Source organism: Martes martes (genome assembly GCF_963455335.1).
Source record: "Martes martes genome assembly, chromosome: 13".
NCBI classification, from domain to species: Eukaryota; Metazoa; Chordata; class Mammalia; order Carnivora; family Mustelidae; genus Martes; species Martes martes.
This window is the reverse complement of record NC_137901.1, coordinates 85,710,934-85,737,685: the sequence shown is the minus strand read 5'-3', so window position 1 is coordinate 85,737,685 and position 26,752 is coordinate 85,710,934. Positions and strand designations below refer to the sequence as shown.

The 26,752-nt window shown below is 54.8% G+C and overlaps 1 protein-coding gene across 4 annotated transcripts in view; it reads left to right on the top strand.

Annotated features, from left to right (window-relative positions):
* KDM2B (lysine demethylase 2B) overlaps positions 1-26,752 on the top strand; it is a gene marked incomplete at its 5' end in the record, with an annotated part of 120,353 nt that overhangs the window by 33,194 nt on the left and 60,407 nt on the right. For 2 of the 4 annotated variants that reach the window (XM_080820958.1, XM_080820959.1), the window contains 5 exons: positions 5,477-5,570; positions 6,554-6,707; positions 14,117-14,232; positions 19,895-20,021; positions 22,293-22,780. In XM_080820958.1, coding sequence (XP_080677084.1) covers positions 5,477-5,570; positions 6,554-6,707; positions 14,117-14,232; positions 19,895-20,021; positions 22,293-22,780 — 979 coding nt within the window. Of the gene's footprint in view, positions 1-1,963; positions 2,093-5,476; positions 5,571-6,553; positions 6,708-14,116; positions 14,233-17,634; positions 17,687-19,894; positions 20,022-22,292; positions 22,781-26,752 lie in introns of those variants that run through there. The other 2 variants (XM_080820960.1, XM_080820961.1) reach the window with 2 other exon arrangements.

The window sequence follows — 26,752 nt, the reverse complement described above, 5'->3', positions numbered from 1 at the left end:
AAAAGTAATAATTTTCCCACGTGGCCAGCCTGGTTCAGCTGTCAGAGCCTTCTCTTAGCTCACTCAACTTCACTTATATTTTGTGTGTGTCAAGAACCTTGCTCAAGGGGTGCCTGGGTGGCTTAGTTGGTTAAGCATCCGACTCTTGTTTTCAGCGGAGGTTGTGATCTCAGGATCCCGAGATGGAGCTCCGCATTGGCTCGGCCCTGGGCGTGGAGCCTGCTTGGGATTCTCTTTCTCCCTCTCCCTCTGCCCCTCCCCACTTCCTCTCTCCAAAAAAAAAAAAAAAAAAAGGTCCTTAAAATACCTTGCTTAAGAACACCCACCCAGTGACTGGTGCTCAAATTCAAGATGGGAGAGGTCTCTTGTAATTACCATTTTTTTTTTTTTTGGTAAGTAGGCAGAACATATATATGGTGAAAAAAGTCAGCCAGTTCTGAAGAGTTCACAGTGTAATCTCATAGCAGGCTGTTGGAGAGACACTAACGGCTGGCTGGGCGTCCTGTAACTGACCCTGGGAAGCAGCACTCTAACCTTGGGCATGGACTACCTTGAAATGGCTTCAGTGTTCACTGCCCTAAAATGGGGATTGTAGGTTGTTTTATTTTATTTTTTTAAGATTTTATTTATTTATTTATTTGACAGAGAGAGAGAGAGAGCGAGCGAGAGAGGGGACATAAGCAGGGGGAGTGGGATAGGAAAAAGCGGGCTTCCCGCAGATCGGGGCGCCTGATGTGGGACTTGATCCCAGGATGCTGGGATCATGACCTGAGCGGAAGGCAGACACTTAATGATTGAGCCACCCAGGCAGCCTATAGGTTGTGTTAAAGGTGAAATGATATCATGCATGTAAACAGCTATTATTATTAGCACTCATTGGAGACTATTAGTTAATGTTGGTGGATAGCCCCAGTGGATGGAGTTTGGCAAAGAATGGAGAAGCTTGATTGCTGCTCCTACAGAGGCTACACCACTGTCTCCTGACCCCTTGTGGTTTAGGGGAAGGGTGGGGGGATAGAGTGGGAGAAGGGCTGTGGCCCTGGTAAGCCTGCCCTGGAGGGTGGGACTTCTCATTTGAGCAGGACCATCTCCTGCAGTCTGATGGGGGTTGAGTTTGTACACAACCTGAAGACATCCATACTCTTGAGTCTTGGGATATGCCAGGTAGACCTGGGAGAAGAGCTGAGAAATTCTGAGCCAGGCTGCTTGGGTAAACACCCTCACTGATTAAAGTAGTGACCTGGGTGAGTCACGACCACCGAGCCTCTGCTTTCTCATCTGTAACATGGGGACAGTCCTGGGAGTGATCTTGGAGGGTTGAAAATCTGATTAAATAATCAGTCTCATAGTGCTAAGTACTGTGTTAATATGTACATGTCTCAGTGAATCCCCACAGTAATTCTATCATGTAAGGTTAAGGTTGCACAGCTACTAAGAGGGCTGGCAGGGGAAGGGGCAGCAAAGGCACATCTTAGAATGCAGAGTTGAACTTCAAGTCACCTGCCTGCCATTAGGATGAGAAAACCGGCTCAGGGAGGGGAGGTAAGTTGCCCAAGGTCACACAGATAGTCTGTTTGAGGGCCAGAGCAGCATCCCTGGTCTCCCAGCAGCTCTACCTGGGATTTGACACTCCCTCCAAACCCCAGCCATGCCCCGATGGACACATTTAAGGAAGGTGGCTTTGCCGGGTCGTCACCTCCAGTAGCAGGACGGCACCCACACTCCCTGAAAACGGGGGCGCGGGTGTTGCTGAGCGCCCGCCTGTAGAGCTACCCTCGTGTCCCCACCCAGCCGGGGGCGAGGCGGCGTCCCCTGGCGCTGGCCGGCAAGCTTCCCTGTCGCCGCCGCGGCCTCCCTCCTCCTTCCTGGCGGCCGCCGCGCCGCGCGGGTGTTCAGTTTCAGCGCGGGGATGAGCGCAGGCTGCGCCCGGCTCCCCGAGGAAGGAAGGAAGAGAGAGAGGGCTGCACGGTCCTCGGCTGGGGCCTGGCAGCGCCGTGGAGGGGGCTCGGCTCCGGTCGCCGGGGCTGGGCGCGCGTCGATCCTGCGCTGCCGAAGGGGACGCCCGGGAGTCGCGCTGCCGCCGCCGCCGAGGGTAACCGCGGGCGCGCCGGGCGGGGCCGGGCGGGCGTCCCTGCGCTGCGCCCCGCGGGCCCGGGGCTGCCCCGGAGCCCCCGCTCCTACGGGGCGCGCCGGGGCGGGGTGTGGGTCGCCTCCCGCCCGCGGGCAGCGCAGCCGGCGTCGCGGAGCGGCTCTTTGTGTCTCCCCGGGCTGCGTGCAAGTGTGTAGTGTGTGTGCGCGCGCGCTCGGCGCCTCCAGCCCCGTCACCCGGTGCCAGCTTTCTCCAGGTTACCCCCGCCAAGACCTTTGCCCCAGGAGATGCTGCCGGAGCTGCCGGGGGAGTTTCGCTAAGTTGGAAGGAAAAGGGCGGGGTGGGGTCGCCCCGCTTCCCCGGATCCCAGGCAGCGCCCCAAAGTTGGTGCTGCAGGTGCAGCGCCCCCTCCTACCACGCTCCTCCCAGCCAGCCCGGGCCTTGGGAGGCGGGAACCCCCCCCCCCAGAGGCTTAGTTCGGGGGCTCCTGATTCTCATCCCTCAACTTGGAGGGTGCACTCCTGCACGGAAGCCACCGGGGCGGTGGGTGGGGGGTGTCGAGGGGCGCGGCTTTCCGGGCAAGGGGCAGCCGAGGCGGAAGCCAGGCTGGCTGGCCGGCGGGAGAGCTTAGCGGCCGTGGCACCGAGCCGGGGTGCCCATGTGACTGCGGTGTGCTTTGGAAGAGGAAGCTGTAGAGGTCAGTGCAAAGGCGTCACGCCAGAGCGAGCGGGAGCAGGAGTGAGGGGGGAGACCCGGAATGAGCGCGGGGCGGGCGGGAGGGCGGGGGTGGCGGCTGCAAGGGCCCGGACAAAGCGGCCCTGTCACAGCCACCCTAGCCGCTCCAACGCCTGCAATTGCCCGGCGGGAGGGGCGGCGGGAGGGGCGGCCCGGCCCGGAGGCCAGGAAATGAGGGACATGGGAGGAGGGGCCTCTCTAGGAGAGGCGGGGCTGGAAGTGGCGCCCCCAGGCTCCGAAGGGCCTCAGAGGATGCTGGAGGGTGACTGGGAGGACAGATCAGACCCAGGCACAACTTGGAGAACTTTCCTTGCACACAGCTGCCGCAGCTCCTAGTGATCACGTCCACGCGTGCTGGGGAGGTTGGGGCTGGGGGCAGGAGGTTGGGGGGTAGTGACCAGGCCAGTCTGGGGCCTGGTGCCCAAGAGCCAAGCTCCTCTCCTCTCCTCTGCCGGCACCTGGGTGGTTATCCAGCTGCAGACTAAAGGAAGCACATCTCCTCCCTCCACCCCACAAACACTTAAATTGTTTTCCCTCGGCTGTTTTCTGCTGAGGCCTGAAGGAGGTGGAAACCAAGGTTAGATTAAAAAAAGGAAAGAAAAGAAAACCCAGAGGAAGAGGTGGTTTTAGGAAAACGAGGACTAATATTTTGAAGTGGTGCTTGGAGAGGAGGCCGGTGTGGTCCGTGGGGGTGGGGTGGGTTAGGGCTTTACCCTCACTCCGCACCCCCAGTTCGTTGGAGAGAAGAGGGTCACTGGTGTCTTCAGCCTTGGGGACCCGGCCGGTCGCGTGGGGCGGAGGCGGGAGGGAGCGAGCCGGAGCCTGAGCTGGGACTTGAACAACCCCAGCGCCAGCCCGGCAGCCCGCGCCTGTCTTCGTGACAGGGCTGCGTCCTGTGCTGTCAACTACACCCCTCCGATGGGGTTGCTAGGCAGCGGGGCTCTGATGTGGGGGAAGGCCTTCTGATTTGTCAGCCTCCTGCAGACACATGGTTAAGGCTCCTTCCAGCCTATCCGGAGGAGGGACGCGGGGCACGCCGCCTGCATACTCTGCCGAGCCCCGGGTCCACCTGAATGTGAGGTGCAAAAGGCAGCCAGAGGGAGGGGGCGCCTGGAGCCCACCAGCCTCCTAACCAGCTCAGCCCCACGCCCCCCATTATCTCCACTGGGGCTTGCTGCTGGCTCCTCCCTGTCTGTCCCTGCCCCGTTCCTCCCCTCTTCCCCAAACCATGGAAAAGCAAAGTGCAGCGGGGAAAAGAGGTCAGTGGGGTAAGCATGTGCGTGTGGGCCTCTGGAGTGCCAAGGTGCATGGGCATGAGCTGTGGGGAGGCCTCCCCATCCGTGCCGCCGGTGGCTCTTGTGGGCAGGGGTGGGAGGGAGAGAGGGGGCCCTGACATCACTGTCTGCCAGGCCTGGACTTGGAAGCCTGCTCTGTGGGCTCCCCCCCCACCCCCCTTAAGCTCTGTCCGCCCCTAGGAGGGCAGCATGTCAAGGGAGGAGGGAGGAGACTGGTGAGTTCCTGTAAGGAAGGGTGGGTTATCTGGCTGCTGTGAGAGCTCAGAAGGGGGGCTGCTGGCGGGTTCCTTCTCCTGAACGTACCTCCCCCGCCCAAGCCTCTGAGGCCCAGGTTCTCCCCTCTGCCTGTCCCCCACCCCACCCCCAGCATCCTCTCTTAATTCTTTCACTTTTTTTTTTAGCAGTTATATGGAGATAGAATTCACGTACCATTCATTCATTTAAAGTGTACAGTTCAGTGGCTCTGTATGTTTACAGAGTTGTGCGTTCACGGTCAAATTCAGAACATTTTTATCACCCCAGAATGAAACCCGGTGCCCATGAGCAGTCCCTCCCCAGCCCTGCACCCCACCCCCGCCCTCAGGCCCTGGCCACTCCTCTACTCCGTGTGTCCCTAGGTTTGCCTACTCGGGCCCTTTCATATCCGTGGGATCCTACACGGTCATCTTCGGCGGCTGGTCGGAGCCTGTGCTTGGAGCTCACTGCTCACTTCTCAGTCCGTTGCAGTTTGTCCTGCTGTTTCACTCCCCCTGTGCGGGGCTCCGTTCATGTCCCTTCCCCGGGGAAAGGGGCCTGATGCATTCTGACACGCTGCTCTGAGTGCGGTGCCTAGCTCTGGGCTGGACCGTTGGTGGGCTCTCAGTAAACTCTAGCTGAGCGATCGGAGAGGAGAATGGGGACTGGTAATTGGCAAGCTTTGCGGGTGGTTTACAGTGAGAATTCCAGGGGCCCAGCTGCTGCAAAGGGGACTGGCGTCTTGGGAGAAATGCAGGGCCGGGCGCTGGGAGGGAGTAGAAAGGGAGCCTCTCCTCCCTGGGGTGGGTGTGGGGGTGGAGCAGGAGCCGAAGCCATCTATGAGGAAGGAACCCAGTGGCCTGTGGGTTGCCAGCTCTCTCCTGGGGACTTGAAAACCCAGATGCCTCCCCCAGCCTTGGGGGCAGGTGGCCAATGCTTGAGATGCGTCATCTGATCACAGGGGCTTCCCCTAGGGGGAACTCCGGTTAGAATTGGGTTTAAAAAGAAAAGAAAAGTCCCCACTGTTAGCATTTATAAAAGGGCAGCAGGTCAGGCACCTCCAGTGATTCAGGCCCTGAATGATTTTTCCTGCCCCCCCCAACCCCCCGCTTCTGTGCCGCAGGTACTGTCTGATGAGCGTGAAAGGCTGTTTCACTGACTTCCACATCGACTTCGGAGGCACTTCCGTTTGGTACCATGTTTTCCGGGGTGGGAAGGTGAGTTGAGCCGAGTCTCTTCGACTTCTGCACATCCCTGCCTGTTTCCTTCTTGGAGGGCGTCGTTCCGCCCTCCCCGCTGTCCTCCCCGCCCCTGCGCATCCAGTTAGCTCCTGCCCCGCCCACTTTCAGGACCACCTCCCCACTGCCTGTCTTCTCCTGGAGGGGAGGATTCAGCTCAGCCCTTCTGCATCACATCCGGTTACCTGTCCTACACCCGCTCCCCCAGTCCAGTGTTCCAAGCACCTCCGGCCAGATCAGAACTCCAGCCTTGGTTCCCAAGAGCTCCTGGCGTTCACTGTGGTTTCCAGCCCCAGTGCGGACACCGTTTAACTTAAAAGTCTAGTTGCCGGCACCACCTGCCTCCGAGGACATTTTATCTGAGGGGCAGACGTCGCCCAGAGAGAGGAGGTGGTGCGTCCTTCCAGGATGTTACTGCTGCTTTTGCTTCTGAGTGTGGCCCGCACAGACGTGGGCGCTCCTTGAGCGGACGCGTGTCGCCCTGCTTGTCTGGGTTTGTGTGTGCGTTTGTTATAACCAAACATGTTGGAAGAGATTCTGGGTAGGAAGTCATCCTACTTGGTTCCAGATGTTTTTCCTCCCTCTGCAGAGTGAGCACAGGCTGAGTTTATTTATTGGACCATTTTTTCATACAACTTAGGAAATTCCCTTCCTCTCCTTCCCTTACCTCCCCAGCAAGCCTGTCGCTCGGGAGAAAGAATGTTCCACCCAGTCGAGGAACTCTACCCACCCTGATGTTTTAGCGGGAATGGAGAGTCCCTAGAGGCAGGCAGAGTGTGTTCCAGGAGGGCGGCACAGCCTCCCGCCATCCCAGAGACCCTCTGGGCCTGGGCCTGGAGGTGGTCCCCTGTCCTCCCCGCTCCCAGGCAGGTAGGGCTGTCTCCTTGGGCTGTGGCACAGCCTGGAAGGGATCCAGGACTTTGGCCCCGGTCTTCAGCTGATCGCCTCCTTTTCCTCCCAAGATCTTTTGGCTGATTCCTCCAACCCTGCACAATTTGGCACTGTACGAGGAGTGGGTGCTGTCAGGCAAACAGAGTGACATCTTCCTGGGAGACCGCGTGGAACGATGCCAAAGAATTGAGCTGAAACAGGGCTACACGTTTTTCATCCCTTCCGGTAGGTTCCGGCAAGGCTGGCGCCGCGCTCTCCCTCGGCCCCTGGCTCTCCCGTGGCCACAGCCAGGGTTTCGGGCCAGGGGACAGGGTTCTGTGGGCCTCGTGGCCACGGGGAGTCCCTGAGAGAAGCAGGCCTCGGGCTGCAGGGAGAAGCAGCCCCCGTCTCTCTCACATCTAGCCTGTGTCTCCCTGCCTGTGGGCTAGAATTCACTCTTGGGAAAAAGCTTAGTGCCCTTACTCGGGGGAAGGTGAGTGGCTTCCCTAGGACATACTGTGGAGATTTCTGTGTGATGGGGTGATGTGGTGCTGTGGGGAGGGGGGTGGGTTCACCCCCTTGAAGGAGGAATTGGGTTGTTTTACCCAAAGAAGCAGCGTATGGTAATGGCAGTCCCGGGCAGGTTCTGGGGAAGGGCGGACCCCGGAGTGGGGGGTCTTCTAAGGGTGCCTGAAAGCCTAGGGAATGGGCAGAGGGGAATGTAGCTTTGGGAAAGGACCCAACGTGGCAGCCTCCTCCTGCAGCACAAGGTGAAAAGTAGTCGAGGTCAGTGTCTGCTCTTGCACTTGGAGTCCCACTCCCCCATCAAAAAAAAGAAATTAAGAAGGAAAGAGAAAAAGAACTTGCGGCTGCAGGTATAGTGGGGGGCAGTCATTCAGAGCACCGGCCCCGGAGCCAGACTGAACAGCCTTCGTTTGAATTTCAGCTCTGGTGCTTATGAGCTGTGAGTTTACGGTAGTGAGTTAAGCTCTCTGTGCCTCAGTGTTCTTGTCTGTAAAATGGGAGTGAGACTTCCCGGGGTGGTAGTGAGGACTGAGTGAGCTGAGACCTCCATGCCTCAGCTCTCTGGTGACGGACTGAGGGCTTTGGGGGCAGCTACAGGCTGAGGCACCAGTGAGTATGACAGATGCCCTAGGGGTCAGGGAGTGCAGTTTTTGGTGGCATTAACAGTAACATTTTACCCAGGATGAGGGAGGTGACAGTCCCGCTGTATAAAGTGAGGGGGTCAGGTCACATATAGGAGGTTGTGCTCATTTTGGTCACTCTACTTTGGAGAGTGAGTTGTCCTGGATATGGGAGTCTGGATGTCACATCAGGTGAGATGAATTTGAAGGAGGAATTGGATGGTTTGATCCAGGGAAGTAATAGTGAATGGGAACGGCTGTCAGCTGGTTGAAAGATCGTCTCCTGGAAGAAGAGGTACAGCCAGGTGGTAGAATGGTTTGTTCTGCTAGGTAGTGAGCTCCCTGTCCCTGGATGTATACAAGCAGAGACTATGTATATGACTGTGCTAAGGAGCCTGCAGGGAATTTGCCACTGAGTGGGGGCTTGAACCTTAGGAGTATCCTTTGAAGCAACTAAGATCCATTGGATGGAGAATCTGGTCACACTTAGGTTTCTGAGAGTGGCGTTGGAAGCTGGCCTGGGGTCTGGACATGAAGCACTAGTGTCAAGTGAAGAGGGGGCCGTTATGGTAGCATCTCCCACTGAGGGGATAGGGTCTGCACACTTGGGCTCTTCCAGAAAGTTGAGCAGAAGGCAGAGATTTCACTATTAGAGAAATTGGGGGTTGGGAAGTGGCAGGGTTTAGTGGGGATGACTTTGTTACCATGGCCCCAGGTCCATCCTCAGACTTGGGGAGGGGAGGGACCCCTCCTTGGGACAGGAAGGGGTTGCAGTGGGTGGGCAGAGTGGCACGGAGACCTCTTAGATGTGTTCAAGCCACTCTTCCTGGGGGTTGGCTATGGTGGATGCAGGGGAACCCTGTCACGTTCCTGGCCTTGCTGCTGACTCTCCTTGTGACCTGGGGCAGGTCTTGTCCCCTCTCTGTGCCTCAGCCATCCCATCTGTACAATGGGAGCAGGATGACGCTGAACTCTGGAACCTTCCAGGTGCCTCCCAACCTGGTCCCACTGAGTGCAGGCCTCCTGACCTCCCTGGGAGGACAGACCTTCTTTATCCCAGGCCTTCTGCACAGCTGGGAGGTGGCTCATTGCTTTCCCTCAGTCTAGATTGGGAGGGGCGTTCGTTTTGGTGACTTAGCAAGTTGGAGAAAGTCTTGAGAGGCGGCCTCTGACTCCCAGCAGAGGTGTGACTGTCTGTTGGAGGCAAGAGGAGGGTTTGAACCGCAGCAGCAGGTTGAGTTAGACCCCAGCAAAGACTCCTGGCCCTGAGGGTTGTGAGCGAGACACCAGGATGTTCAGGAAGTGAAAAAAGGACAGTTAGAACTTGTCTAAGGGGAAATGTGGTTCCTAAGCACTGATTTCTGCAGGGGCCAATGAAATTAAAAAAAAAAAAAAAAAAAAGTTGGGAGCTTATTGTCACAAACTTGTACTGCTGATTTTCACAAATAGAAGGTGATCCCGATACTAAAAAACTTGGAAATCCATAATTTTGGAATAAAGGATGGTGGTTTTAATTTGATAGTTTTGAGTTTATGACAGTCTGTGCCATCTTCCTTTTTCTCACTTGCCATCCCAGGGAAAACTGAAGGACCAGAGTTTCGCTGTCGCGGAAGTAGTCGGGCACCTGGGGATTCTCTCCCTCGTCCACACCCCCTGAGCTGTGGGCACACACAGCTGGGGGCCGGGGGAGTTGGAGTGTGGCTTTGAGTGGAGAGTAGAGAGCCGGCCTTGGGGAACAAGGTCTGTCTGCGTGTGGGGTTTTCTGTGTCCGGAGTAGAGAATAATTCTGGCATTTCTGACTTCTGACAATGATTTTTGTCCCCACGGTGTGACCTTAGACAGGTATCTTAGCTCATGCTGGCCTCATGTGTCCCTGTGGGTCATTCAGCAGGTCTTCAAGTCTAAAGACTAACCTGGAAGCTGCTGGGTTGGGAGGCTTTTTAAATGTTACAGTATCTTTGTGAGATGCGATTTAACTCTTCCTTCTTGTGTCTGGGGTGAAAAGTTGGGTAGTGGCTGTGCTGCGGGGGGGTTGTGGTTCTCAGGATTCATTCCTGGGTGGTCCAAGAAAGCTGCCTGGAAGAGGAAGACTTGAAGGTGGCTGAGGCCATGGGAATACAGTGGCCTCGCCAGGGCACACAGTCAGGGTCAGGAGCGGCTGGCGGGTCACCCAGATTCAGCCTGATCTCGAGGTGGATGGAAAGCTGGAGGTGGAAATCATCCCCAAGGAATCGGAGGTCAGATGGACTCAGTGACATCTTTTTCCTTCATGTGATGCGTGTGGCCAATGCCCTGACCATGTGGACGGGCTTAGCCTCCCCCGGCTGCACCAGCTTAGGTGAACTATGGCTAATGGTCGTAATAACTCATACTAGCAAGCCGCAAACATTTTACATATATTACTTACCTTCTTCATAAACATATGGGGAGAAACTTATTTCCTCCTGCCTTTTCTTTAAATAAAGAAAGCTTGTGGGGGTTTCTGGCTGGCTCAGTTGGTAGAGCCTGCGACTCTTGATCTCGGAATTGTGAATTCGAGCCCACAATGGGTATAGAGATTACTTGAAAAAATGAAAAAAAACAAAAAACAAAAAACTTAAATAAAGAAGGTTCCTGAGGCCCAGAGAAGTAAACAAACTAGTCCAAGGTCACACAGTTAATAAGCAACAGAGCAGGGCAGGAACCCAGGTGCGTCTAGTTTCAGAGTTCATCTGGGTCCCCATTAGTCTGGGACTCAGTAGACTTCGGATTCGGTCTTCCTTCTTAGCCATATGGCTTTGGGAGAATTATTTGCTCATTTAACAAATTTCCTTAAGGGCCCGCTTGGCAGTGTGGAATGGCCTAGGGAGGCTGTAAGACACATTCTCTGTGTCCTGAATGTGTCCAGCCAAGTAGCAGCCAGGATGGGGATTCTAACATAGGGAGCTAGAAGGGCCCTGGGGTCGGTGGCTTGGACTGACCTGAAAGTATTTTCCATCCTTGCTTTGTAATAAGACTCACCCATGACCAAGGGTGCCTGGGTAGCTCAGCATCCAATTCTTTTTTTTTTTTTTTTAAAGATTTTATTTATTTATTTGACAGAGAGAGTGAGATCACAAGTAGTCAGGGTGCGAGAGGGGGGGAAGCAGGCTCCCTGCTGAGCAGAGAGCCCGACTTGGGGCTCGATCCCAGGACCCTGAGATCATGACCTGAGCCAAAGGCAGAGGCTTAACCCACTGAGCCACCCAGGCGCCCCAGCATCCAATTCTTGATTTTGGCTGAGGCCATGATCTCTGGATCATGGGATTGAGACCCATATTGAGTCCTGCGTCAGGCTCTGGGCTCAGTGGGGATTCCCCCTTCCTCTGCTCTCCCTGCTCTCTGTCTCCCTCTAAAATAAAGAAATAAATAAATAATCACTCATGACCCCAAATTCATGGGTAGCCCTAGGTGTTTCTTAGACTGGGGCCAGTCTGAGAAAAAGTAACCTGAAGCTGCTTAAGAGTGTTACATGGCTTGGGCCTCAGATGACCCACCTGTAAAATGGGTACAGAGCAGGGAGAGGGTAGCAGTGAAGCAGGCTGGATGGGAGGCAGAGAAGTGGGTGGGCTTCAGGAGACTGGACAGTTGCTACACGTCTCCAACCAGTGAAAGCCAGAGGAGAACGGCCTGGTGGGTTTTTCTAGAGAAGGAAGCCGTTCAGATCGTCTTGTGAAATTTCCCCATTTTTGTAACACAGGTGGGTCAGACGAAACACGCTCCTGAGTCTGCCGCAGCCTGTGGCCTGCCAGTTTGGGTCCCTGGTACCCGCTGGGAGGTCCTAGAGAGGAGAGGCTGCACCTTGGCAGCCTGGCTCAGCTCAGGGAGTTCATAAAGGAAGCAGGCCATGGCCCTTTGTGAGCCCCTGAGTTCTGTGACTTTTGGGTTTACCCCTACAGCAGCCACAGAGACAGACAGATGTGGATGGCGGGGTGGGAGGGGGACTTCAGTTTCTGAATCCCGAGTGTCTGGGTTGTGTGTTCCACTGTTCCTCAGGTGCCAGAGAACACTTGTCAGTAGGCTCTCTGGGTTGCCTGCTTTCCTGCCTTGATTGGATCTGTCCTTTGTCGCTTGTCCGGAATCGCTCCTGTTATTGCCTTCATGTTGTTGGTGACTCTGGCCTGGAAGCAAGAGGCAGATGTCAGCCTCCCCAGCTCAGTCACCAGCCTGGGACACCTGCTTTCTTGTGCTTCCTGGGATGCAGCCAAGGAGACATCATCAGGAGGGTGGGGATGGATGGAGCCTGTGAACGCTATTGTTTCTCCTTCCTGGTTCTTCCTGAGGGAAATGCTCCAAAGTCATGGAGCAGATCTGAGGAAGGCTACGGGGAAGAACTTGGCAGTGACTAATCCATTTGAGGCGGCCTGGCCCACCTGTGAGGCCCTGGCTTGGGGATTAGAGAAGAGTGGGTAGAAGCTTCTAGAAGCCGTTGAAATGCCTGGGGGGTATAGATTCCCTGCCACTCTGCTTGAAACAGAACCTGTCTTCCGTTTCCCTCTTGGCTCACCGAGTCACTTGCTGGTTGAGTTACTAGGGTAACAGGTGTAAGTCAGGTGTGTCTGCGTTTCCACCTGACAGGACAGAAGGGAGAGCCCATAAATGCAGACTGACGCGGGCACCAGTGTCTGCAAAGTCTTCAAGATGGACGAGACCACCACGAGTGTCAGTGGCAGTTGCTTACATGGACTGAGTTCTTGCTCACCAGGTTCCCCGCAAGGGAGGTAGTGATCTCCCTCATTTCACTCCGGCAGATAGAGGCCAGGAGAGGGGGTGGTCAGCTACCCCATAGCACATGGTGAGTCGGCCACGGGACGGTTTCCAGCCCAGGGGTGAGGGGCTGGGGCTTTCTGTAGGGCCCTGGGTGGGCATGTGAGGAGCATAGGAACGGGGCCCGGATTCTTGGCCCCGTTCAGGCTTCACCCTGCCACGTGCGTCTCCTTGACCCTGGCAGTCCTGGGTCCCAGTTCAGGAAATGTTGCTTAAGTCACGTTGATGGCCGTAAGAACAGTCCTGGGCAGTGTAGCTCTGCTCAGCAAAGATATAAAACGTACAGCCGAGAAAATCAGCTGGAACACAGCTGAGATGGAGAGGCCGAAGCAGATGCGGAAGCCAAGCGGCAGCCACACTTGTCCTGCACGTGGGTAGGTTCGAGGGTGATGGGAAGGCGCCCAGGGAACGCCACAAGAGCACACCTGCCCAGCGGAGCCCGAGGTGTGGGGAGCTAGACAGAACCAGGTTACACAGAGCCTTTGTTCTGTGTTCTGGGCTGGTGCTTGTCCCCGCCTTCCCCCAGGACCGACCGCCCGCTCATCCCACTCCCTGCCCTGCAGGGCAGACCCAGCGCCCCGAGTGTCCCACAGAGGGCAGCAGTGGCCTTGTACCTTTGTTCCTGGCTGCCGTGGACCTGGGGCTGCCTGTGACTCAGGGCTGGCGCGTTTTGGGTGGGGGTGGGGCTCTGTAATCGTCCTCCAGGCAGACAAACTAATGCACACAGCTCAGAGAAGAGGGGTCAGAGGAGATGTGGACTCCTGGGCCGGGGATCTCGGGGTTGGGGTTGCCCTGTCTGTCCCCTTTCTCCTCTGCCGATCCTGTCTCTCACTGTGAGTCTGTCCGCCTCTCTGTCCTTGTCCTACCTCTGTCTGTCTCGTTTCCCTCTGCGTGTCTCTTTTTGCCTCCCTGGCCTGGTCCTGGGACCCGCAGGCCTGGCGGGCTGAGCCTGTGATGGAGCGGCCGGGCGGCGTAGGGGTTCCGAACAGAGGCGCTGTGACCTCGTCCAGCAAGTGACTTGGTTGCAGCATCTGTCCATGGGCGGGGATTATCATACTGCCTGTCCCCTAGCTCCGCGCTGTGACTGTGGGCGGGAGCACATGTGGGTCCGCTGAGCCCTGGAGACATGTATTAGTTACATGTGATGGAGTCGGGTGGCTTGATATGTCCAACCTTCAGGGACCAAGCGAGGCCACCGCCCTGGGTTCCAGTCCTTATAGGTGACTTCGATCTTCTGCGCTTCAGGCAGGGAAGTGTCTGGGTCCCTTGCAGTGTTCTGGCAGGTGTCGCTCCTTAGCCATGGCCCCAGGCAGTGCTTTGTGACTTCTCCTGAGACTGATGTTGTCTGGGCCCCTGGGGAAGAGGCTGAGGGCCAGCCTGAATGAGAGGTGTGCGGCACCCTGGCCAGCCTGGGGAGGGGAGACGGGGCCTGGCCCTGCTGGAGGCTGCAGCAACACGAGGAAGCCCCTGTCGCCCTCCCGCTGCCCACCACTGTCTTGCGCCATCCGGGGCTCAGTGACTGTGATCGTCCTTCGGGGCTGTGTGTCTGAGCCCCGTCGGCCAGCCCGGAAAGGTGCCTTCTGGGTCGGGCAGCCCAGGGATCCTCAGCTGTGGCCCTGGCTGCTCCCCTGGGCCTCCTGGGCCCTTGTGCTTGCTTCCATCGGTGACCCTCCCCAGGGGTCCGGGAGCCCGCGGCTGACCCTGCCTGTGCCCTCCCCGCCCCAGGTTGGATCCATGCTGTCTACACCCCTGTAGACTCTCTGGTATTTGGCGGAAACATCCTGCACAGCTTTAACGTGCCCATGCAGCTGCGGATCTACGAGATCGAGGACAGAACACGGGTAAGGTGGCTTCTTTCTCTCCTGGCGGGATTGCCCAAGCCCCTGAGCCCTGCCTGGCGCTCGGGGTGTGTGGGGACGAGTCATTCCAAAGTCCTCCGTGGTTCCCCCCTTCCTCCCGTTCCCTGCCTCAAGCAGGGCCTTGGTCCTTGTGGGGGGCTGCCTGTAAGAGCCCCACCCAGAGCCCCTGGAGTTTCTGTTCATCTCCAGGCCAGTGGCGGTCAAAACCCCCTGGTCAAAGAGGAAGCATCTAGTGAGGAAACGCTGTGAGATACTGGGAACCCTCCCTCTTCCTTCTTCTCGGGTGTAGACAGGGATGCGCGGGAGTTGGGGATTTTGGGGTGGTTATGGGGTGGTTATGGCTGTGGTTCGGAGGGGGGCTTGGAAAGGTCAGCTCTTGGCCATGTGTTGCCTCCATCCAGGGACCCCAAATGTGATATCACGCCCCGAGGAAACCAGTATCTGTATTGTCTCTGAGCTCCGTCCCCGTGTCTGCTTGCAGGCGGCAGGGGAGGGACTTTTCCTTGTGACTGTGATGGTCACAGCTTCTCAGACATAGGGTCTCCCCTGCCCCCCCCCCAGGACCGGGACTGAGGCTGAGACACCTGACGTGTGCCCCGTGTGCCCTCCGCGCCACTCTGCTCCACGAGCTTCCCCTGGGGAGCACTGGCTGCCCGCATCTACACCCTCTTTCCCACTGTGGAGCTGGGCCAAGGGTCCCAAGGCAGTTGAGAGACAGGTCTGAGGGTGGGAAACTGGGGTCAAGAGGGCCCCTTCTTTCTCCTTTTTTCTTACAGTTGTTCACATATTCTCTTTTCTCTGTTGAGCTATAACGCGCATAGCACATGAGCCACCAGTTACGCTGCGCGACTCCGCGGGATTTAGCCCATCCACAGCCTTGTGCAGCTACGGCCTCTAACTCAAGGACATTCTCATCACCCCGGAAGGAAACCCCCTACTCATTAGCAGTCACCTTCCATCACCACCCCTCTCCCCCCACAAGCCTGTGGCAACCAACAGTCTGCTTTCTGCCTCTACAGATTGGCCTGTCACTGGACGTTGCACAGACATGGAATCCTGTACCGTGTCCTTTCGTGATTAGCTTCTGTCACTTCTCACTTCTGTCTTCGGGGTTCATCCGCGATGTAGCCGGGGTCATTGCTTCATCCCTTTTTATGGCTGAGTCACAGTCCCTCGTGTGGACGGACCACACCACATCTTCTTGGGTTTTGCCTCAGAGGAGGCTTTTTTGCCCCAGAGAGGTGTGGTCGTGCCTGGACTCTGCGGAAACATTCCATCGAGGCAGATGCCCAGGGCCCAGGGTCCCCGCCTTTCTTGGTCTAGTTTCTAGGCCCTGGGCTGCCAGAATCACAAATGTGAACCAGAACTTAGCTACTGTGTGTGTGTCTGACTTCTCGAACCGTCCTGATGGCATTGAGGGACTGTGTCCGGGGGTTTCCTGGGAACAACTCTGAGCTCTGTTCAGTGGTCGGGTTGTCTTCCCAGAGCAACTGTGCGTCTTCAGTGATGGGTTTGCTGCTGGGTCTGCAGAGACTGGGTCTTGTTTTGTGGATTTTCGCACCTCTTTTCTCTGTTGCCCGCCCACCATTCCTTTCCCGGTCTGGGGGAGGCTGCCCTGTGGCATCCTGGGTGTGAGTGGTCATCCCATAGTCTGGGTCAAGTGCTGTCTGGGGCTCCGGCGAGCTGTTCCCTGGCCAGCCCTGAAGAATGGGCCAGTTTGCGTTATGAGCGGACTAGGGAGTATGGGATAAAAAAGGAGAAATTCAGAAGTGAGGCCCATGACTTTCCAGCCAATTCCTGAAAGCCAGAATCAGGCTGGGATTTCTAAAGGCTTTGGCAACTTGCTTGGCAGCTGTCCCCCTCCCCCAGGGAATCCGGATTGTCCGTCTCGGTGGATTTGGGCCCCATCCTTCCATCAGGAGTCCAGCTCCCCTCCCCTGCTCGGAGGGAGGGAGGAGGGAGGGTAATAGTGTGGAACCCTCGGAATCACAGTGAGCGCCCGGAGACTCTCAGGTCCGTGTTGAGATGAGCACGGCAGGGTCCCCTCCCCCAAGGCCCACTCTCCCTGTCATCTGAGTGGGCGCCCCATCTGGTTTCCCTGAAGCAGGTTGCTGGGCGGGGGGCTGGCGGGCAGGCAGGCTGTTTAATCTGCTTTGATTTCTGGTCTTTGGAGAGGGCTTGGCTACAGGGCCCAATTGTTTATGTCTTAGGAGCCAAGGCAGACAAAAGATGCTGGGGAGAGAGCACTGGAAACCAGATAAAATGCCAGGGCTCCTTGTCAGCTCGCAACAGCTTAATTCCTTACATCCCTGTGAGCTTTCTTAAGAAGGTTATGGCCATTTAAAAATAGTTTTTCAAGAGTCCCTAAAACGGGGCTTTGCTTGGAAACCAAAGGCAGGGGGTGGGACAGGAAACTGTCAGTCTTTAAGCCCCGTGGTGTGGATTTGTCTTAGAAAAAGAATTTGCCTTTGTGGCCCAAGGGGGGGATCCCCCCCTCCCATCCAGACCAGGGGAACCCCATCGGTCTCCTATGTTTAGGAAGCTGCGTCTCACTCGCTAGGATTTTAATTTGGGCGGGGGGTTGGGTGATACTGCGGCTGGGGCCCTGCCCTGCCCCGGGCCTGGTGGTTTCCAGTGTGTAGACACCCACACGTGTCTTCCCCTATGCAGAGTAAACCCTCTCATTGTAAAGATGCGGGGGGTGGGGGAGGAGCCACACCAAGGACCGGATGTGTTGCATGTTTATTATGTGAAGAGAACGTCTCAACAACTATCACTACATATTTTTAACGCCAGTTAGCTTGATAAGGGACAGGGATGGTCCAGTTGATCATTCATTAAACTGCCGTCTCTCTTATGTTTATCTTTTTTTTTCCCCCAATGGCTCTAGTGAAGGCAGCTTTCTCAGGAAAGGTAACGCCGCACGCTCCATTCCGTCTCAGCCAGTGAATCTATTTGGAAATTGCAAATAATTTTCCCTTCCTCTCCTCTTTTCCTCCGCCATTGGATTTTTTTTTTCCCATTGACTTTTTTTTTTTTTTTCCAGGAGAAAAACAAATTTTAAGATACTTCCACCCACCCTCATATTTTAGTTTTTCAAGTCCCCTGAGACCTGGGAGTTCTAAATGCACCAAAACGCCTTTGGTTCTGATCTCCCGAGGTCGCTCAGCTGTAAGAGGAAGGGTTAAGGCCAAGTGCTACTCGCAGGGGCCTTTGGGAACTCAAAGCTACCCCTTGAGGTTGGCTCATAGGCTGATCACCCCCCAGGCTGGGAGCGCTGCATGCTTTCTGAACTGCCTTGCCTTTTGGTGAACAACTCAATTTGGTGAGGCTCCGAATTTGTCAACAAATAATGTTGAGCAATCGTGTGTTTAATGTTCCCAGGCATGTGGCTGAGACCTTTTGAAGGCGAAGGGTGGAAGGCGACAACCCGTTTGTAAGTCAATTCTTTGCCCATTTTGTTTCCTGCCGTGCTCTCTTGGAAAAAAAAAATAAAAAGAAAAGAAAAAATTTGAATTCCTTCATCAGCATTTGTTTTCACCCAGCTGGTTTCCCTTGGGTTCAGCAACAATGAGGGGAGACTTCTCTTCCTCTCCTGATAGACAGCCAAAAAATATATTTTTTTTCCTGATCTAGAAAGAGTCTCAGGCGCTGTGGTGCCCTGCCGTGCGGAGTGGTTCGCACGGTTTCCCAAAATTTGAAAGATCAAAAGCAACTTCAGAGTCTTACCGATCAAATCTGAAGTCAGGAGATGTGAGTAAGGGTCCGTCCGAGAAGAGGCGGGCTTGCCTGTCCTCGGCCTGCTCTGTAGGTATTGGCAATTGGTTTCAAAGTCGCTTGGTCCCTGCTCTGGAGCGGGGGTAGGGATGAGGCTCCTGGACCCCTCCTCACAGGAGGTCAGGGTCTGTCTCAGTCTGAAGTGACCCTCTCCTTTTTAAACTCCGAAGGGCACTGGTCCAGTGACAGTGAAAAAGGATTACTCCTACCCCAGCATTCAAACCAGGGTTCTCAGGAAAGTAGCTGGAGCCAAGGAAACCGCTAGATGTTCCCAACTCCATGCATCCCCCCGGAGGAGCTCAAAAGCATGCGGCGGCCAGGACCTCATTCCAGCACATACCATCCACCAGAGGTGGGGAGGTCGAATGGACCCAATAAGCAGATGGGAGAAGTGAGACCGCCCCAGACATGGGAAAAGGGCCTCACGGTTGAACACTGACTGAGTCAGTGGGGCCTGGGGTGGCCGGGGGACTGAGCTGGGACTCTCAGAGAGGACAGAATTGGGGCCTTTTCCAGGTGGGCGCTGTGAGAGAGGCAGGAGAGTGGTATTTTAGGGCAAATGGAGGACTGAGGTCTGCTTGTCTTTGCCTTCATCCCACACGTAGAATGTTGCCTGTAGACTGTTGCAAGAAAGGTGGGAGCGTGTCCTTGCTGAACGTCGAACTCCCTGGATTTCTGGAAGATAGGAGAGGTGAAGAGGGGTCTCTGGCACCCGCAGAGATCCCTGGAGGCAGACACACCCTTGGCGAGAGGGCAGGAGAGCAGGTCCGGAGTGAGTGTGGACCTGTAGGATCTAGCTTTGGAAAAGAGGGCTCAGTCCCTGGGGGAGACAGGGACTACCCACTCACTGCCCTCATTCCTCACTTACCTGCTCAGGATGAAGTTTCCGGAGGGTTCATCTGTGCAGGGCCGTCAGTGTAATTGCTTCCTTTGCCATCTTTCTCTGCCATCTCGTCCATATAGACCCCGTGCTTCCACCCATCAGAATTCTCTTGGAGCCCAGGCCCGGAGCCCCCGCCTTTTCACGGTTCTGATACATAAAGCTCTCTGCACCTACACTTCCTCCCCTATAAGAAGTGGCCCGAAGGGGATCCCCATCTGGACCCCTGCTCCAGACCCGGGCGTGTGTCTCCTGGTGTTAGAGCCACCCCAGGTCACCCTGAGGACTTTTGTCGGAGGGAATCCTTTGGGGATACAGGCTGGGGAGTGCCAGGTGGTTGTCTGGGAGGAGCAGGAGGTGCAGGAGGAGGGTCCCTCTGAGGCCCCGCCCCTGGAGGTAGGTGAGGCCACACCCCCTCCCTCCTCATTGGTCCGCCCGGTGTTGCCTCCCTCCCAGAGTGCAGGAGATGCTTGATAGCCGGTCTGTGAATGGGTAAGGTTTGGGAGGGGGTCGATTTCTGTCTTTCAAGGGGCAGGGAGGGATAGCAGAGTGTGTGCAAGAATTTTTGAGAACGAGGAGGAGCCTGTGTTTGTTGTAGCTGGAATCAGGCTCACATCCGCAGGTACCCGCACCCTCCGTCAGCAGGTCAAGGGACAACTGTTTCTCTGCATCTCACAGAAGCACAAAGCGGACCCCATCCGCCTTTCCCTGGCGGCCTGCAGCTCAGGGAGCTTTGAAATGATGTTCTCACATAGGCCTCTTTCTCCCCTCTTCCTCCTCATTTGTGCATGCTACTGGTATCTTGCCCTTTCCAGCGCCTCTCTCCTGCCTTCCAGCCCGCCTCCCCCATTTTCCCCTCACACCATTTGTGCTCTTGTTAAGATGGTGAAAATAACTCCCACCCGCAGAAACCCCCTTTCCCCAGTTTTCTCCCTTGGTTCTTTGCCCTCCAGAAACTGACTTCCACCCCTGGGTCTTTGCTTTCAGGTGCAGCCCAAATTTCGCTACCCCTTCTACTATGAGATGTGCTGGTATGTCTTGGAAAGATATGTGTACTGTGTGACCCAGCGGTCCTACCTCACTCAGGAATACCAGAGAGAATCAATGCTTATTGGTGAGTGAAATGTGGGCCCGGCCGCCTCCTCTGCTCAGCTGGGCAGGAAGAACGTTTTCAGTGTGGCCCTTGAGAGTCCCTGGGTTTCTGGAATACTTCTGAGCCAGAGTGTTGGCCAGACTCCTAGAGACCCCTTAGGAGGGGAAGCCATCCTTGTCAACCTCCCATGTGGAATACAGAGTCCAAGAAAATGAAATCGTGACCCCCGACAGAGTCACCTTGGTGGCCTCCCGGGTCTCGCTGAGGAACCAGTCCCAGGCGTGGTTGGTGAAACAAGATCCCTGTGGAGCAAAGAATCCTGGTGGTTTTAGTCCTCCGTGGCCACCAGCTAGCTGATCCCCCAGCCGCAGCCCTCCCCTGCACCTAGGGTTGGGTTTTTGTCTCTATGGGAGCAGGCCCATGAGGTGCAGCCAATCTCCAAAATCTGAGACCAAGCTTTGAGCCAGGGGGAGGGGTGACTAGGGTTGGAGACACAAACTTGGCAGAGCAGTGGGTGGTTCTGACAGAGGCAGGAGAGAGCATGGCTGATGCGGAGCCCTGCCTTACTGCCTTACTTAAAGGGACATCACCCCCGAATGGCTCAGTCCTTGAGTCTTGACTCCTGGATGCCCGGCTGACTTTGCCTCTAGCTGTGACTGTGAGCACCGAGGAACAATCTCGAAGAACCCCCCCCCCCCCCGCCCCTGCCTCTGAGCTCTTCCCGCTGAGGGGTTTCCCGGGGCACAGTCTGCTGAGACTCACTCACTGCTTCTTTCTAGAAAAACACAATCGGTTTGTCTCCTTTAGGGTCTGCATGGTTTCTCCTGCGATCCCCAGGATTTTTAGATTTTTTTTTTCTCACTGTAAAAAAGCCTTTGTCCCTCCTTCCCTGTCATCCTTAGTGACTCTTAGGGGTTTCAGACTGGGCGTATGATGGAGAGCAAATGTTTCCGCTGAGCTCTTTATGGGGAAGTGCGTATTTCCCTCCTAGAAATTCAGTTTTGCCTGGGGAGTCTCTTGTGAGTCTCCGACGTGTCAGATGTGCAATATTCGGGTGTTGAGAAGTCCTGAAACCTCACAGCCAGCTCTCCAGAAGCTCCCGGCCTGGTAGGGAATGGGAAATTAGTCTGAAATAATGGGGCGACCCCTGTGGTTGTAGTAGCTTACACATTCCTGTGGGGGCCAGAGGCTTGATTTTGTGGCCGTCCTCAGGACCAGGAAATGGAGAATCGCTTCTCTCATTTGGATATTTAGGGCTGTAGGAGAATGTTTTCGATTCCATTCGCAGGCACAAGAAGAAAGCTTGAGGCAGCGTTGGGGTCATTGAAATTGCTTGTCTGTCTCTGCACACCCCACCCCCCCCCCACCCCCGCCTCACTGCTTCTCCCGCCAAAGTAAAGCGGCGGCATCAGGGCAGTGGCTTGTGTATCAGGTTGTGTGCCAGGACCCATGCTCAGTGATGCCTTAGCCAATCCTCACCGCAGGTGTTCCGAGGAAGCAATTTTTTGCCCTATGTTTTTAAAAAACAGCATTATTGGGATATTGTCCCCATATCATACAATTTAATGTGTAGAACTCAGTGGTTTTTTGCATATTCCCAGAGCTGGGTGACCATCACCAGTCGATTTGGGATCGTTTTCTTTACCCCAAAAAGAAACCTGTACCCTTGTGTTAGAGCCTTCTCTTCCCTACCCCCAGCCTAGGCACCCACTAATTTATTTTCTGGCTCTATAGATTTCCCCTTGTTCTGGACATTTCATGTGATGGGAGTCTTTATATAACATAGGCGTTTTGGGCCTTATTTTTATTTTTTTTTTAAAGATGTTTATTTATTTGACACAGAGAGAGAGAGAGAGATCACGAGTAGGTAGAGCATCAGGGAGAAGGAGAAGCAGGCTCACCGCTGAGCAGAGAGCCCGATGTAGGTAGGGCTGCATCCCAGGACCTTGGGATCGTGACCCGAGCTGAAGGCAGACACCTAACCGACTGAGCCACCCAGGTGCCCCTGGCCTCATTTTTATATGTTGAAAAATAAAATGCCAGGGGTATTCAGAGAGGTAGAGCAACCTGTCTGAGGACACGCAGCTAGGAAGAAACCGAGCTGGGATTTGATCCTATCTGTCTGAGCCCAACCTTTCTAGAGGCAGAGGGAGACATAGACCATTAGAACTGTCCAGAAAAGCTTGGTGTCCAGAGTAGAGGGGAGGCATAGTACGTGGACGTTCCAGGGCCTGCCAGCAGGGAGTCTGGGCATTCATCTCAGTCTTTCCTGTGACCTTGTGCTCCCTGTAGATGCCCCTAGAAAGCCCAGCATAGACGGCTTCTCATCTGATTCCTGGCTGGAGATGGAGGAGGAGTCCTGTGAGCAGCAGCCTCAAGAGGAAGAGAAGGAGGAGGAGGAGGAGGAGGAGGAAGAGGAGGAGGGCGCAGATAAGGTGCCCAAGCCGCCTGCCGATGGCCCCCCATCGCCCTCCAGCACCCCCTCAGAGGACCAGGAGGCCCCCGGGAAGAAGCCGAAAGCACCTGCTCTGCGATTCCTCCAAAGGACTTTGTCGAACGAGTCGGAGGAAAGTGTGAAGTCCACGACGGTGCCCACCGACTACCCCAAGACGCCCACCGGCTCCCCTGCCACGGGGGTCTCCGCCAAGTGGACCCACCTCACTGAGTTTGAGCTGAAGGGCCTGAAAGCGCTGGTGGAGAAACTGGAATCCCTCCCGGAGAACAAGAAGTGTGTCCCCGAGGGCATCGAGGACCCCCAGGCACTCCTGGAGGGTGTGAAGGTGGGCAGGGGGTCGCATCTGGGCCCGGGCAGCTGAGAAGGTCCGGATGGGTTCCCAGGGGCATCTCAGCTCAGGGCAGCTCGGTGCAGACTGTCCCGGGGGTGTGTCTGTGCACGGAGAGGGGCTTCCGGTCCAAGCAAGCCTGCCTAGGCCTCCCAAGCCGAGGCTGTCATTGAGAGCTAAAGGGGAAGCTGCCTCTGTGGTTGGCAAGGAGTTCTTCCTCAGCCCTTGTGGAAAATCTGAGGCTTTGCTAGCAGTGGGCATTATGGGTGTACCCGCAGTGCTGCTGTTAGGTCTGGGGACAGAACCCTCTGTCCTGCTCAGTTAGACTTGCTGTTCTGGGCTGGCTTCCCCTGGGGCACGCACCTGTTTCATAGGAGCAGGTTGTGCCTCCGGGTGGTCCTCTAGGTGGCCCGCTAAGGTGGGGCACGTAGCCACCTGCGGTTCAGAGGTCTCTAAGTAGAGCCTAACTGTTGAGCAGATGTTCATGGAGCACCATCTGGGCTGGCCGCTGGGGGAACAGGAAAGCAGGAGGGCACAGTCACTGCCCTCACGCAGCTCACCAGTTATCGGGGTGAAAGACACTCATCAGCCACACTGGGTGCCAGGGCTCTGGGACAGTTATGCAGAGGGCATTTGGTTTGGGTTTTAGAGGCTGCATAGGAGTTCTCTGGATGGGCAAGGCTGTTACAAACAGAGTGCAAATGTGCAGTGTGTGTATTTCCCAGGAAATACACGGAGAGGCCTTCCCCTCTAGTAATTGTCACCATAGCATTTGTTGAAAACTCACTACTGGTCAGGTACCAATGCAGGGCAAGGCACCTGAGTTACCTGCACTTAACCGACGTGGAAGTAGGTTCAGAGAGGGTAAAGGATACGCCCGAGGTGACAGAGCAGGTAAATGCAGGGAGCTGGGATGAGGACCCCGGACCGCCGTCAGGCAGCCCTCCGCCTGACCAGCAGAGGGAGGCGGTATACAAAATCATTAATCCAGAGATGTTTTGCTTTATTTAGAAGGTGTGCCTTTCCAGGTGCTGGGAAGTGAAAAATCTCATAATGGGGCGGGGAAGGGGATGCAGATCGCCAGGAGAAGGAACTCTGTGGTGATCATTCCCATAAAGCCAGTTTTTACTTGCTTTGGGTTCTTTTCATTGACTCTTGACTTTTTTGCAGATCGCTGATCTCTCTTGAGAGTTCTAGGAACATGTGCTTATACACACAAAATTTTGCATGCTGGCCCAAGGGGTCTCAGACTTCCGAGCCTGTCCCTGGACCTGCGTTCAGAATGCCTGATCTCGTGGCTTGGAGTTTTGTATGTTAAGTTTCCTAAAGGAGACCTTAGAATTCTGTCCCGAGGCTCTTTTTTTCTTCCGCGGTCCTTTAAAGTAAAAGTAAGGCGTTTTCATCAATAACAAAACCATTAATAGTATTGGGGCCCCAGAATGTTGCAAGTGAATTAAAAACACACTCATCTTATGGGGAAGTGTTGTTCTGTGCTGTGGAAAGCTCTTTTTTCCTTTAAAAGCTTCTTTGTGTCTCTGATCTGTTCTTGTGTAGGGTTCCTGGTTCCTGGTTGGTCAGATTTCTTTCTTTTTTTTTCTCTTTTGATCAGGTTTCTTTCTGGGGATAGAACTTGGCCCCTCTAGTCTCCCCTGGACCCACCTGATGGGCCCCTGAGGCTGGATTCAGCCTAGGCCCGTTGATGGTGTGGAGGAGAGCTGGGGGCAGGGAGCCCAGCCTCCTCCCTCTTGTCCTCACCGTGGGGTTCAATGGCAGGTTGCGAGAAGGCATTTCAGTGGCTATGTGCTCTCATAGGTGTTTTCATCTATAAACTCATTTAAACCTCCCGACAACCCTTGGTAGTACTTATATTATCCTCATTTTGCAGGTGAGAAAATTCAGGTACAGATAGGTTAAGTGATTTGCACAACATGTGCTGCTCACCCCCTACACCGTACTGCCTTTTTGGGCTGCTATAGAGACATGTTCTGCCTTTTTGGGCTGCTATAGAGACATGTTCTCTCTTCTCAGAGACCATCCTACATTTAGGGAGAAAGTAGGAAGGGGATTGCTTTGGCTTTCTTCATAGAGCAAGCAACAGATCTGGCCTTGGAACAGAGGATGTATATTGGCAGTCCCCGGCCAAATCCAGCCTCTAGGCATTATGTTTGGCCTGCACAGTATTAAACATATTTTTGTAATTACTTGCCAACATTAAAATATTAAAAGAGTAAAAAAAAATATATCCTAGCTATCTTGGCCCATATTTCTGACAGGCTACAAGCAGCAGGAAGTGAGTAGCAGCTGTCCTCATATACCCCAGTCCTCACCACTCCCTACTGCCTCCCTGAGTGTGTATATATTATTAGACTCACACATCTCTTTTTCATCTAATCTAGCTCACTTATTGAACTTAGCTATCTCTCTTTCTTCTTTTTCTAAGACACCAGAAGAGATGATTTATTGTACATGTGTTATATTCAGCCACAAAAGAAAACAGAATTAGTCCTGAAAGTCACAGGTCCAGGGCAAAGGGCCCAAAGGGGCTATTTTTTGGTATGAGCAAGGTGGGTCTTCCAGCGGTGGTCATTGTGATCAGATGGCAGTTGGGTGTTCTAGATCCATTGACTCAAGTTCTAGAAAGTAGACATGCTGTCCAACAGTTTGTACCACGTCACTGGCCTCTGGCTTTCCTTATTTCTGCTCCTGTGGCTTCTGTGGGTGCCCAAGGCAGAGCTTTACTAGGACCTCTGTCTCATCTTTCTCGCTCCAGCCTGTGCATTCCCTTCTTCCTCCACTTGGCTGTCATGGCGTGGAAGTTTCCAGAAGATGGCGCTAAGGCCAAGAGAGCCCCAGTTTGCCTATCTTCCGAGAGATGTCTGTTTTTGAGCTGCGTCTGGTGAGGTCTTTTGTAGCTTAAAGACCTTGTAAATTGGGTAGACAGGTCTCCTTAAAGCCCCAGGAGAACTGGAGGGTCTGCTCATGACTCTAATTGCTGTGTGGCCAGGGGTCTGTGTAGGGGAGGTGGGCCAAATGTCTCTTCTGGAACGAGAGGGTTCTTGTCTGTGCAGCCTGGCCATCAGCCCCTCACAAGTCTCTGGAGACCCAGAAGAGAGGTTGAACCCAAGATCGACCTTCAGAGTGAGAGTGTTGTCACAGAGAATGAGCGGCTTCGTCCTGGCTGCCCCGCCGTGCCTTGGCTCTCTCTCCTCAGATATTGGGGTTTTGCTTACACTGTCTGAGAAATAAAACACAGCTCAGGAATGTGGGTCCAGAGCAGAAATCTTACCCAGCACCTAGTGCTATCACTACCGTTGAGTGATTCCTGTTTCTGGCGGGTGGTGGTTCCCCCTTGGTGACTGACCAGTTGTAATCTTTGGTCTGCTGTGTGTGGAGTGGCTCATGCTCACCAGAGACCCTGGGATTGGAGACTGTCCCCAAAACAACTCAGTATCCAGATGGCTAGGTTTTGGCTTTAATCAAAAACCCATTTTGGGGGGGCGCCTGGGTGTCTCAGGTGGTTGGGCGTCTGCCTTCAGCTCAGGTCATGGTCTCGAGGTCCTGGGATCGAGCCCCAGGTCCGGCGCCCAACTCAACAGAGAGTCTGCTTCCTTCTCTCCTTCTGCTGCCTCCTGCTTGTGCTCTCTTTCTTTCTCTCTGAAATGAATAAATATAATAAGGAAAAAAAATTTTTTCCTTCATTTGTAATGTATTTTTAAAAGTTTTTAAATTTTTTAAGATTTTGTTTATGTGGGGCGCCTGGGTGGCTCAGTGGGTTGAGTCCTCTGCCTTCGGCTCGTGCCATGGTCTCCGGGTCCTGGGATCGAGCCCTGCATTGGGTTCTCTGCTCGGTGGGGAGCCTGCTTCCTCCCCTCTCTCTGCCTGCCTCTCTGCCTACTTGTGATTTGTCTGTCAAATAAATAAATAAAATCTTTAAAAAAGAAAAAGATTTTGTTTATGTATTTGACAGAG